This window comes from Chaetura pelagica, unplaced genomic scaffold (assembly GCF_000747805.2).
Source record: "Chaetura pelagica isolate M959 unplaced genomic scaffold, ChaPel_1.0 scaffold29, whole genome shotgun sequence".
NCBI lineage: Eukaryota > Metazoa > Chordata > Aves > Apodiformes > Apodidae > Chaetura > Chaetura pelagica.
This window is the reverse complement of record NW_009970720.1, coordinates 402371-416660: the sequence shown is the minus strand read 5'-3', so window position 1 is coordinate 416660 and position 14290 is coordinate 402371. Positions and strand designations below refer to the sequence as shown.

The following is a 14290-nucleotide window of genomic DNA, read 5'->3' as shown; positions in this document are numbered from 1 at the left end:
CAGGAATGCTCTAACCAGACCCATGCTAACCTCTAACAGGTTAAAAAGGTGACTTGTTCAGACTCAAGGTAGTAAATAAATTCCAATGTACAGCTTATATGTTGCTAAATGACACAACATAAACCAGCCAGTATTACAATTTGGCAGTCATTGTACAAAATGGGAAAATACCTATGTTCCAGCTGTGTTTGTAAGACACCTCACACACAAGGATACTGGATATTGAGGAACAAGCTGGAGATGACTGAAATCTCCTCCATCTGTCTAAATGCATCTGGGTCTGGATCAGCAAAGCTCACTGAAGCAGATGTGTGCATTTCAGGATTTTACACCTACCCTCTGGCTGCCAGGTCACAGTGCTGACTCAACCTCCACTTTACATCCTCTTGGATTTCCCCATCTTCAGATTGTTTTTCCTCTGTCTGTTGTAGGAGTGAAATGTTACAGAACAGGAGTTCAGGTACTTTTATAAACATTACTTTTGAGTAAAAGTACAGATTAACACAGTATTATAACTTTTTTTCTTTTTTCTTTTTTTTTTTTTTTTAGGATTGATACTGGCTTCTTGTTCCTGGCTGATGAGACACACAAGCTTGATTCTGTGCTATCAGCAGTCCTTTGGCAGCACTCTCTTCAGGATCAGGCACCTCACTGTGATAATTTCCTTCTAGCAATCTAATTTGTAATCCATTACTTTAAAGTAACAAAAATTAGATTTGTTTAACTTTCAAGGAGCAACCCCTGAGAAGTGACAAGGCCTCCTTTCTTCACCTGTGCCATATACTTCTGAATAAGATCTGGAGAATGGTGCCAGAAGATTTTCATTTGGGCCAATATCTGTGCCATGTAATATTCACAAGTGCCTGAATCACACTTTAAGTGTTTCAGATGATTTGTCTAATCTATTAATAAATCCTTACGTGACTCTCATTGAGTTTCTACCATTTGGAGATGCCGGGAAACCTGCCTACAGTACCTTGAGTCATACGTGGAATGATGATTTTGACACAGGATTTCCTGCCTCCCAGATCTCTTCTGGTTCTTCCAGATCAGGCTGCCTCCCAAGCAGGTAATTACATACATAGAAGTCACACCTCTTATAATTTTCTTATCTTCATTTATGAGCTACTTAACTCAGTTGTACTTCACTGTATTAATTAGCTGTGCTTTACAAAACAACTTAGAGAAGTCTTTAATTTGCGTGTTCATGAAGTTAGCTCTGAAAAAGGTATTAACTGAGCTTTTAATAAGGCTAGACAAAAAAAAAAACAATACCCAAAGCCCAATTACAGTATATTTAAAGGTGCTTACGTCTCTGTCAACCAAATGAGGCAGAGCCATTTGATGGCCCACAACTATGAGGGCAAATTAGTCACAAAGAAAATTATAGCTGCCTATATTGTGTTCAGGTGAGAGAACCACACACTTAAAATTAACTATAACACAGTTAAAAGAAACTCACGTATTTATCACACTCACACGTATCTATATGAAGTGGTAAGAGAATGAATGGATAGATTTAATCTATCTAAAGATCTGCATCAAATTTTCTTATAGCCATGACTTTCAACTTTGAAATTAATTTTGATGGGAGGAGACAGAAGGGCTGTGTGGAAAGCAATCTTGTTTACGCAGTGAGGAAATGGCCAGTTTTTTGTTAGATTTCTTGTATTGTTTCATTTTCCATGTCATTGAACAATTGCTCTCCATTCCAGTCACACAGGATTTTATCATCTGGGATTGGTGGGCTTGTTTAAAAATACTTTTTTCTTTTGATGTTTTATCCAACCCAAATTGCACGTTGGTGAAGAGCTCTTGCCTCTCTGTCTTTGTTGAACATGGGGCAAATAGCAATAGGGATGTCAGCTGTGCACACAAAGACAATGGCTAGATGATATTCTCCAGAATATCTAGAGATGTGAACGTGAAGTCTGAGCACAGAGTTTCTGTATGCTTTCAACTGATTTGAATGTATACTGGCACAATTATTTTTAAAAGGACCATTGCTCTATCCTTTGCATAGCTGATCTGGACGAAGGATTAGAGCATATTACAAAATAAGAGTATTAATGCTTTATACTTGGGGTTTTTTTGTATAAATGATTGCATAGGTAAAGTAGGGGAGACAGGATCCTACACAATACTGCAAAGTGCATTTCCCAAAACACAGGAGTCAGCCTCCCTAAATAAAAAAGTGCCTTTTATTATTTAGGGTGTTTTCTTTCTGAATCTCTGTGGCAAACTTGCATTTCATTTTCCAAATCTTTATTTGCAATGTCAAGGCCTCAAAGCTTTTTCTTCTGAAAAATCAAAGCACAGATTCTCAGGAAATCTCTGGATTTCTGTCTCTGGGGTTAAAAGAAGACTACAATATATAGCAAGTCTCAGAATAACATTACAGGATGTCATAATGCATCTGGGCTACTTTTTTGACCTTGCAGCCTCTCCAGTCCTGAGACAGAAGGGCAGGTACGGAAACACACATGGCCACCAGCCTGTTCATACATGTACTCCAAACAAACAATTCTGTGCTCCAGGGTCGTCAGTCATGATGAGCAAGGTATAAATGTGGGATTAATATAAATAGATATTTGTATTAAAATTCTGAATCACATGAATGTGAAAGGAGAAATAAACCTTTGTATAATTTCTGAGTGTTTGTCTACACAAGGAAGGGTCAAAACAAAATGGGCAGCACATAACCTAGTCAAGGGGTTTACAGACAAGGAGAAATTCCTGCATAGCCATATGAGCTGTCCACTTGGAATGCAGAAGCAGCCCCTTCTGAGCACCACATTCACAGGTCAAGGGGTGTTTGGGGCAGCGTGTGAAAGAGATTAAATAGCTGACCAATGTCTCTCTCTGGCATAAGGCTACACTTCTCATGGAGATAATGGTGAAGTGAGTGAATTCTTTAGACCCCTGAATCACCTGGACAAATCCCCAGCTAAAGGGAAAGACATTTAATTCTCAATTGTAAACCTGCACTGGAGAGCACCTTTTTTACTATCACTGCTTTGTTACCAGTGTGTTCTTGTGATCAGAGTGGAGTTGCCCCTCCTTTTTATCATCTGTGGCTGCAAGATGGCACTACATCCATTTTATCTCAGTTTTACCCAGTTTATCTCCTTCTTAGCTTCCATTCCTTCTTCATACAGGGTATTTTTTCCTGGTATCTGAGCTTTAAGACTTAAAAACTCTGTTGTCTGGTGTTGGTATACTTTCTCTTCTGAGGAATAGTCCTTTAAAACTGTAAGCATTCTGGATCTCTTTTTTAATCTGGCTGAAGACCATAGCCTTGGTTCATGTAAAACCTCAAAATCCTTCCTAAAATGGACATCACAATCTTGATTCAGTTGGTCTTGACTTTATTGTTTCTGAATCCACGTATAATTCCATCTCCGTTTATGACTGGTCTAGTGAGATTATAAATTACTTGTTTGAGATTGTTCATCCACTGCTCCAGCATACTCTCTAGTTTGGATTAAAGGCAAGTGTCTGAGAGAAACAGGCTGGTTGGTGAGTACAAGCTATGAAAAACACCAAACATATTTACATGAAGGAAAAGCCTGAAACAAGTGCCAGAAAGATGGTTTGTACCAAGTGCACTGAGTGTCTTGCTGCTGTTTTCCATGCAAAAGTTATTCTGTGTTGGGTTATGCTAAACCTCAAGACAGCTTTTCTTGCAAAATAGGGAAGTCCATGCAGAGGGCACTTATTAAATAGTTATTAAGCTCTAATTGTGTCTCATACTGATTGCACAAGACTTTCTGCATGGAGACAAGCCTGAAGAAAAGGTCACTTGACATAAGGAGAGGGTGAATGAGGCATTTGGCCCCTGGCACTTTTGTCACACAGCATAAGAGGCCACACCTCCATTTACAGTCTTTTGAGACCACGAAATTACATTAAGCTCCTCTCTGCAGCATCACCGATGGAAAGACTAGGTATCCATGTGAAGAAATTGTGAGGCCCTTCGTGCTTGGGCAGTGGTAACGTGCAGAATCAACCCATCAAATTATGAGCACTCTTAAAAGCAAGGAAGAGACAAAATAATCCCTGCTGGGTCAGTAGACAGGTTAGTTATGAAAGCAGTACATCTGGCAGCATATATCCCTAGGCATAGAAGTGATTTAGCAGGCAGCCTACCCTGTATTTTATCATACCATGAATAAAACACCAAACACCCGTTTGTACACACTGTTATTTAAGGGGGAAGGGCTATTGGTCAATAAACCTTTGTAGGAGGCAAGAACAGCTGTTGTTTATTCATCTCCTCAAATAGACCAAAATCTAGAATTCCTTACATTTTTTGCTTGACTAAATTGCTATATGTAAATATATTCAGATCTCTTCCATTCCTTGGATCTGTGGGAAAGTCAGACAGGGTGCTGACAGAGGGATCATAATTGCTGCATACTAGCCAAGACAATATTAGTACCTGAGTTTTTATGATACTGTCTATTGGTTCCTCATGAATAGTGGCTTTCCTGCTGGATGGGACAGCCCAGGAAAAGAGAGGATACAGCACCTCCACCTTTACATGTCTCCTCTGCAAAAGACCACCTGATTTTTTTCCACACTAATTAAATTATTGAAGGTCTTCATTCAGCAGTGAGTAATCTACCACCTATTTGGATCTCAGTTCTCTTCTTAAAGGCCTAAAATACTCCCAATGTGAATCCAGGCCAAGGACTTGTTAATTATGGCTGTGTCTGAGAAGATTATCTTGGCTGTTACTATATCAGCAAGACAAAATGAAGAAATACAATATCTGATGAAAGGCACCCACCCTTTATAATTTTCCATCTCGACAGGGTGTTTCTCAAGCCTCACCCTAAATTCTTACTGTAGGTGGTTACACAATACCATTTGAATGAAGTGATCCACTTATTGATTTTCTTCCTTGAGCTTCTTTCAGAGAAGGGAGAAGCCAGGTCGCATACTCTCTGGATTTAGAAAGTATTAGCCTTTTTCTTGCAAAGAACTTTGAAACTTCCTTAAGAATGCTAGTAGAAATCATCAAAACTCCAGTGAGTCATCAAATTTCAGTTCAAGGTCTATATAATCAAATTTTAAATTATATTAGAATGTGTTCCAACATCACAATTGGATCTCTTCCCATTTTCTGCTCGTATCAGGCAGGATTCCATTATTTTAGGCTGAAACTGCTGATGGGGCTTTTTTGCATGTGCCATTACTTTTTATTACTATGAAATAGCCACCTGATGATCAGTCCAGGTTTCTGTTACACATTTTCCATGACAGAAGCACTAATATTAGACAGAATTACTTTTTAAACAGTGGGGGTTTTATGTTGGAGCAGTATCCTGACCTCTTTACCTGGCCTCCCAGCACCTCCTTAGTTCAGCTCACGGATTGTGGTTGAGTATATGCACATACGCAGAATGTTTATTGACAAGCACACCCAGAAAAAATTGCTTACACATTATTTGGCGGGTTTTGCTGTGTGTTGCCTACACACAGACATGCAGAAAGTTCTGTAGTGTTTGGACTGTACAGAAGGAAAACATGTTTGCCCCTCTATTGTATCTCAGGATAATAGCATATCCTAGGCAGACAGTGCAGCTCAGAAAACCCTTTCATTGCATGAGCTTTAAGAAAAAGAGACAACAAGAGGCAAAAAGAATTATTCAAGATAATACAGCAACTCTCCTTTTACTATTAGTTTTCTTCATATCATTTTCTTTAATTTTTTCCTTTCCCTCATTTTCTTTTTTTCCTTCTCTCTCTCTTTTTTTCTTTTTTTTTTTTTTTTAAGTCCTTGTTCCACCATGCACAGACCACCTGGGCTCCATCCCATTGCTCTTACCTTGTCAACCCCCCTCACCACATCTCCCCCTCAGAGCTTTTTATGGATTCCTTCTCTGTCAGTAACAGATTTAAGACCTGCCAAGTTGCATAAGCCCAAGTGTGTTCCTTAGGTTTTTGTTGTTGGTTTGGTTTCTTTTTTCCCCCCGTCTCTTGCTCCACCCCGTGCTAATTCCGCACATTCCACCCAGCCTTCCCCCCTGACCGCTCCCTTCCTCTCTCTTTTTGTTCTTGCCTTAATATCTTCTTTCATGCCCTGGCCATCCACTTAGAGCAGAGGCGGCCTCCCACTCCCGCCCCGTGTGCGCTCGGGATCCTCCCGCTCCCAACAAAAGCAAAAAGCAGGAGCGCGGCAGAGCCCATCTGTTCCCTGAATCATCCCGGCTGTGACGGGCACTTTCCATCTGCCCCAGCTCACTGCTCTACTGTCTGCGGTCTGGAAGTTTAAAGTGCACGCAGCCGAGCCAAACCCCGCTGAAAACACATTCAGGGCGCTTTGAGTCAGCCCGTGCAACATCTGGTGCAGACATCTCTCTTTTTTAGTAGCAACTTTTTTTTTCCTTCCTGTTTTACAGTACTGACACATCAAATGCAGGCACTTTTTCTGGACATTGTGTCTATCCTTTTACACCGTGACATTCAGATGAAAACAGTTTACCCAAAAAGTAAGCAAGACCTTCAAGGTTTGTATGATATTCAAAGTCAGCTCAGGATACAAAGCCTTAATTTTTGCCCCCCCAAACGTAGGTCTTGCCAGCCAGATCACTGAGGCTGAATTCAGCCTGCAAGCTGCTTCTCCTGGATATAGAAATATACCAGTTCTCACTCATATTGGCTGGAAAATACGTTAAAATAATTTGTCATTGAGACCCCAACCACACAGTTGTGGAAGAACTAGCAACACCAAACTCTGGACTCAAAACTGTAGGAAAATGGCTGAAAATGCATTATTCTCAATATACTTTCATCTATAACATTAATCAACTGTAATGTCCTGTCCAGTATTTATGAATTAAACCAATAAATGTTCTAACACTTTTCTGTCACCTGTGTAGTATACTTACTAATATATATACTCAAGAGCCCAAATACGTACATAAGGAACAAATGCTGCAGTGAATGCATGTCTTGTATGCACAAAGGAGCTTATTGACTTTACTGGTTTCTTTTTCTCCTACTTGAAAAACTTGCTAACTTAGTCCACAGTAGGAACAAAACAATAAACTTGAGGTTTAGAATGAGCTGAAGGAGTGTTCGATCATTATTTCTTGACATGATTGACGTGCCAAAAATGGCCTTCACATAACCTTCAGTGCAACAGCCAGGTGGATGTATGAGCAGGTAAGACATTGCTGGACCCCAGCTGCCCAGTACATCTGGCTGCCTGTGCCCCCAGAAGAGCCTGTGGCAAGAGCTCCAGCATGTGTGTGTAATAATAGAAAAGATTAATGTTGTGTTTTACACACCCCTTCAAATAAAGCCTTACCATATCCTCCCCTCCTGATGAACTCCTGTTCGCTGTCTCATTTCCCCTGGGCGCAGGCACATTTGCTGACAGGGAGCAACCAAGCCACCCCAGAGAATGGAGGCATGACCTCAGGCTGGTTGGGCAGGCTGACAGCAATGTGCAAAGATCCCCTGGAAGCTTCAGCATCCAGGCATTTTGGGGTTTGCTTCAAAAATTATGATGGCACAAAATGTCAGTGCTTGCTTCTCTAGTTCAACACCCAGGTCAAGTCTGTCCTGGGAGCTCAGCGGACAACTATCTCACCCTTGTGCTGCCTAACCAGAAAATGGCACTGACCCATCTCCTGGGTGAGGCGAGGAAGAGCCCAAAACGGCAGCTGAATGCAGGCCCAGAACACCATCTTTGTGCCAGGGAAGATTCTTTGCCAGGGGTAGTTTCTGCTACAACTGGCCCCATGAATACAGATTTTTGTAGTGCCCCCAACCACAAATTATGAAGTACTCCAGGTATTTAAAGAAATTATATTGGAGTATATAAAGTTGCATTCAGCAAGAAAAACAATAAATACTTCCTATTTGCAGTGAAGGGAGATAAAGGAACAGTAAGATTTGATTTGCATTTAATTAGTTTTATATTTCAGTTTCAGACTAGACCTAATAAAAAGTCTTAGAACTTTCCCTAGCATAACAGTGCTTGTAGCAGCAAACAGAAAAGGTCCATGCTGGAAAAAAGTATAGCATAGGATCAAGAATAACTGTCATAAGCCACATCCTTTTTGTGTCTAATAGCTCTGCTGTATTTAAATGACTTAAATGATTTATCAAAACACTGATTTTTTTTACAATCAATCCCTTTTCTGTTCATGAAAAACAATTTTGTTTTCTGATAGCAATTTAAAGGCCAAACTTTTACACTTTAATATGTTAGATTTTTGGCACCTAACTTTGCCATTAGTGGTATTTATAGAGAGAAAAAAACCCAGGAATGGTTATTTCCTGGAGGTGTATATACTTCTATTGCAAATATCATGCAAGTACATTTTTGGGTGAACATCCCTTAACTCTTTGCAAATTCTTCTGTAGGATCATTGTATTTCAATAAAATTAAACAAACATAGAATAGTTTGGGTTTGAAGGGACCTTAAGGATCATCTAGTTCCAACCCTTCTGCTGTGGGCAGATACATCTCCCACTAGGCCAGGTTGCCCAAAGCCCCATCCAACCTGGCCTTGAACACTTCCAAAGAGGGGGCATCCACAACTACCCTGGGCAATCTGTTCCCCTGTCTCATCACTCTTATGGTGAAGAATTTATTCTTAATGTCTAAATCTCCCCTCTTTCATTGTAAAGCCATTGCTCCTTGTCCCATGCCCTTGTAAAAAGCCCCTCCCCAGCTTTTCTGTAGCCCCTTCAGGTACTGGAAGGCTGCTGTAAGGTCTCCCTGGAGCCTTCTCTTCTCCAGGCTGAAGAAGATGAGACTATTCCTTCACGCTCAGATTTAAATAAGCCAAACACAAATAAGATAATGACATAGGGAGAAGAACTGCTTAAATCTTTACCATTTTTTACATTATGCTACAGGCCTGATAACATCATGAAGTGGGTGGCCCTGTATCCCTTAAACACAGGTTTGCCTCTGAGTGTAAATACAGACATTTAATAACCTTCACACGGTGTGGAGATACACAGATAGGACTACAATATGAATGTGAAGCAAGAGAAGGAGGGTATCTGAGAACTGTGGATAGGTGTGAGGGAGAAAAATATCCTTTGAATGCCTCTAAATACCTTACGAGATCTAACGTTCAAAACTGGCAATTTCATCATATCCATACCTGTATGGAGCAATGCAACTCATTTACTGCATCTTAAAGGCTTTTTTGCTATTGCTGATAGCTATCTTGGGTAATTTTGCATGTGCTCCAGATGACAAAGGTACTCTGACATATATTCAGTCTGAAATAGATGGCTAGTGCTCGATATCTAGTGTGCATAAAGAGAGTACAAATATGCAAGTGTGTTGCATTATGTTATGCCACACACCGTATTTTGCCCACCTAATGGACTCTTAAATTGGGTCTTCTGAGGACCATGCTTCAATTGTATTACATTCTCAAGGCTTAATGATGTTTCACAATTTACCTTGTAGTAAATTAATGCCCTTCAGATGAGAGATCTAAAATCCAGTGCCAGCTGCTCAGCCAGTGGTAACTGAACCAGTGTATTTTTAATTCTCATGAGAGTGAGGTCTCACCTAAGTCAAATGGAACGTGAACACAGAGCACTAAATGAAAAAAACTGAGATAAAAATCAACAATTGAGAAACATCAGAATCAAATTGCCTATCTTAAAATTGTTTTCCTAATATGTTTGCATTAGGATCTAGTTCCTGATAATGCTGCCATATGGTCTTGTTTTTCATAGGATCCCAGGCTTCATTTAAATAAATAGCCTGGCTCCTGTGACAAAGAATCTAAGTACAACAACTTTAAGGGAGTGTTCTCAAAGTATTTAGAGCCAAAGCTTCTGACCCAGTATTTAGTGCTCCTCCTGAACACAGAGATGCCAACATCTGGGTACATGTGTTGTCACTACTTAGGTTCTCATGGTCAATTGTTAAAAGGGAAGCAACGGTTGAGACTTTTTGTATAAAACTGTCAGTTTGTATGTTCAGTCCACAAAGACACAATGTGAAGAAGCATGCAAGGCTGCCTCCACAGGTCCAGGCAAACACCCTCCTTCTTGTGCTTCCTCCACGCATCTCTGCAGGACGTACTGCACCGTTCTTCTCCTCTCCCCCACGTGAGGGGCATGGCATGAATCCAGAAGGCACAAAGTAGAGACATTTGTTGGAAAGTGGTTAAAGCTGAGAGTGACCCAGCAATGACATGAAAAAGACCCTGTCTGGGGATGGAGGTGAGCAATGCAAAGAGCGGGAGCTTGTGGCTGCTGGTAGCTACCAGCTGGTGACTTGGCTCAGCTCCAGATAAGCCAGTCCCTTAAACAGTCTGTACTGTGATTGCCTCCCATTCTGGGCTTCTAGCTGAAAAACAAGATAGTGCTGTCTAAGCCATGTTTGAGTTGTTGAACCAAGAGTTACCCACATATTGGTACTACTACACATTGATGAGGAGCTCTAGTTTAACACGGTGTTTAAAGCTTTGCAAAAAAACTCACTGAGATGTCTAGAACTTCAACAAATGTATAACTACTGATTACTCTACATTTTTATAATGGTGTGATGCAAAATGAATTGCAAATAAAACCCAGATAAAAACCAATACTCTTGCCATTTTTTCCACTAGATTGCGTACCTTTGCATACTTACTCAGAACTTAATACTGAAAAGTTTCTCTGTTAGCCACTGTTGCTCCTCACAGTAACTGCAAGCCTATCAGGTCTACATGAAAAGAACTAATCTAGAAAATGTTCTCTATCTTCTAGCTATAGGAAAAAAATTACAAATCTGTGTAATAAAATGGACCTACTACAGTTTAAGAGGACAGCAGGTCTGCTGTGCTACAAAACCTTATTCACTTTGGAGGGATCAAGACAAATTCTCTAATTTTGAAAAGGCATAGGACAAATCACTCTGATTGCAGCCCAGTGAATCTCTGCTTTCTGCTCTTCCTCCTGTTCCCAAGCAAGCTGCTACCAGCAAGCTGTGCTGCCACAGAAGTCCCCTCTATAGGGTTATGTACGGTGCACAGCTTCCTTCTTTAACATCTTCTGTAACTGAAGGGTTGGAAACAGTAGGAAGAAGTTATTGAAATCCTAATTTTAACATTAACCTCTTTCCAGGTATCTGCTAATATTTTAGGTAATTGTAATGACTACAGGTGCAACTGTGAATGTCATGGAAACCCCAGATGTCAAAGTGACATAGTGACAAAGTGATCTGGCATTAACCTTCCAGTTTATTAACCTGCACTGAGTTAAGACCAAAACTTCCTGAGCAAGGTGTTACATTTCCACCCTGTTTTACTTTGCCACTATCCTTTATTCTATATAGCAGGGGAGCATCTGACTGTTAGAGATGAATTAGGAAGTAAGAGTTGATTCAAAAACATCAGAACTTCAGAGAAGACAGCAACCTAATAATGTAAAAAAATAATTACAAATATAAATTCCAGTCTCCTAGGATTTTTTTAGTAGGAAATTCAAATATCTTTATTTTGAACATACCAAACTGACCTCATTAACTAGATGCAATAAACAAATGGAGATATTTAAGCTGACATTTGAGCAGTGTCAAAGCCTTCTAAGCTTGTTCTGAGTAGATTAGTAGATAAATGCTAGCTTTCCTATTCTGGGATATGTTCCAAGGCAAGCATGAGGACTGATGATTTCATTTAACTCCAAAGTGGTCAATGTTGTAGATTTAAATCATGCAAATCATTTGCATAATTCTTATGACATGCTACCACTGATGGTGTTGAGATTAAAAAAAAATCTGTTTGGCACCATATCTGAAGGCAAAATCTACACTTACTTTACTGTTCTGTCAGTGTGTGAAACTGTAACTATTAGAATGGGGTATGCAGCTTCACAAAAACATAGCGTATCTCATCTCATCTAACCCCAGAAAAACTAACTTAATAAATCTTTTTGAAACAAGGGATATCATTAGGTAATACATTTGTACACTTAAATTAGTGGCGATTAAGAGTCACCTCCCTGTATCCCAGAAGTATTGACAAATCTGCAAGTATTTTTTTATGTTGCTGGGAGAAACTTGCCAACTATTGCTACTCATTCAGTTTTGCTGTATCTCCCAGTGGTAAGTCCACAGAGTTACTTTCAAAATAGTTCTTAAATATTTGGCCACCTGCATCCTTATTCAGCAAAATACATGAAAAGTCTCTGGTATGTGCAATGATTCTGACAATTATCCAATTCTAGTGGTCAGTGTTGCAGAGAAGAATCCCTCTAGTATGATTACCTCGCAGGATATCAATCTAGGGAAATCTTAAAAACTGAGCTTATAAAACGCAAAACCACTAGTTCTTGGCTCTCAGGACTGTAAACCTCTCAATTAATGATTGTTCTGTCACTCTATTCTGTGGGACTATGGAAAGAAAGAAAAGCAAGCTATATCTTCAGCACTAAAACAGCAATGCTGGAGAACTTTTCAGGTTTCATCCTCGCCTATATGAAAAACATCTCCGCAAAAAGACTTAATCACTTTAAGGGGAGGTTATTAAAAGAAGTCCAAAATAGTGATTAATTAATCCATCAGTACATTAGATCCCTAAGCTTCAGGAGGCACCCAAGCTTTTCCCTTTGAGGTTTCACTCTGAAACTATTACAAGCTTTGCACCTTATTATTTACCTTCCCCTTCCTTAGAAAGGATGGTTGCTAATGACTTACAGTTATGTGTGTTCAGCAGCACTGGCAAGATGGAGTTTGCATATGTAACATACAGCAGCAAGAGCCATTTGCATTTGAAAGACAAGATTTTCTGTAGCAAATCACTTCCTCCAACTGTGCTTTAACAGCAACTAGTAAGGCAGTTGTCTGTAGACAGAGATACAAGGTGAATGACGAGTTTGGTGCTGTGAATGCAATGTAAATTCTTTGTCGAGGAAAGAACCTCAACCTGGGAGTAAAGATTTTTGATGCACCACCATCTTGGTTCTTCCTTCTAGCTAGTTTAGACATAACTTCTGCTCTGTGAGCTGACTCTAAATCCACTTCCTACCTGCCTGACTGTGGGCCCTGTGTCCACTGTCCCAGAGGACAAGTGAATGACAGAAATCTGAAATTAGTGCTGGGAGGTGGACATTTTAAAATTACATAGTGATATGCTAAACTTTGCTTAAGCCTCTGTGGATCCAAGCATAAGGTCTTTTTACATCCCCTTTAAAATGTTAAGACAATTTGTTTATGAATATTCAGCATCTTCACATTTACAAGTGCTATTTAGGAGTTGCATTTTAATGTAATTATTAAAACTCATATTCAGATTTGGTGTTATGTAAGAAAAACTTTAAGGAATTAAAACAACTTTTGACCTACCTAAAAAGTTTTACTATTGGTTGCCAGTTTAAAAATTATTACCTACCTGTCAAGTCACGTTTTCCAGTTGCAGAGTGACATTTTTCTCAGTTTTGTACCATTACGTTAAACATATGGGTATGCTAAGTTACTCTGAGGCCTCAGTTCCGTCAAAACAAACACACACAGCACACAAACCCTGTCCTGTTTCTTCCTGACATTCCCATCTATGATATGGAGCACAGCAGAACATCATAACCTTTTAAATGCCTAGCATGACTTACTTCAGTAAAATCTGGTTTCCACACGGACTTGAAATTATCACTGAAATTTGGTGCCTGAACGATCTCAGCCTTGTCTGAATGGAACACGTTCTGCTAGGTGCCTACCGTGTTGGTAAAGAGCTGAGTGTCTAACACAGCCATACAGCCAGAGGAGATCTGTTCAGTACAGCTGATGGAGCCTAGGGAGCAATTAGTTTCATCCTACAGTACACGCCTTCATTTGCTCCTCTGAAAAGCTCTCCAGGCTCCCCTGAACATATTGACTACGTCTCCGTTAGCTGTAATGCTATAATAGCTTACCCGTGGCTCCTAAACAGGCACTTCCCTTGTGGACTCCCTGAATTAGCCCGAGCCTGGGGAGTCACAGTTTTCCAAAGCCTGAGGAGTCAGGCTTTGCCGAGGCAACTACAAATTTCAAACTTAAATCGTCTTTATAACGGCAGAAGTAATTAAACAGAGCATGTGTTGACTGACTTGTGTTCCACCTCCGCCGGCCACAGCCCAGCTCTGAGGTGCTCCTGCCCTCTGACAGGAGCTGCCCCAGCCTTCCTGCAGGTTCCTTCCTCACATCCAACCTTGTTGGGTTGGAAAGGACATAAAAGACCATCCAGTTCCAGCCCCTTGCATGGGCAGGGACACCTCCCACCAGCCCAGGTTGCTCAGAGCCCCATCCAGCCCAGCCTTGAGCACTTCCAGGGACGGGGCAGCC

At 40.4% G+C, this 14290-nt stretch overlaps 1 protein-coding gene across 1 annotated transcript in view; it reads left to right on the top strand.

Annotated features, from left to right (window-relative positions):
- The first annotated feature begins 993 nt into the window (after positions 1–993).
- UBAC2 (UBA domain containing 2) overlaps positions 994–14290 on the top strand; it is a 113167-nt gene continuing 99870 nt past the window's right edge. Inside the window, exon 1 of the mRNA XM_010006345.1 lies at positions 994–1069. Within this exon, the coding sequence (XP_010004647.1) occupies positions 994–1069 (76 nt within the window). The remainder of the gene's footprint in view (positions 1070–14290) is intronic.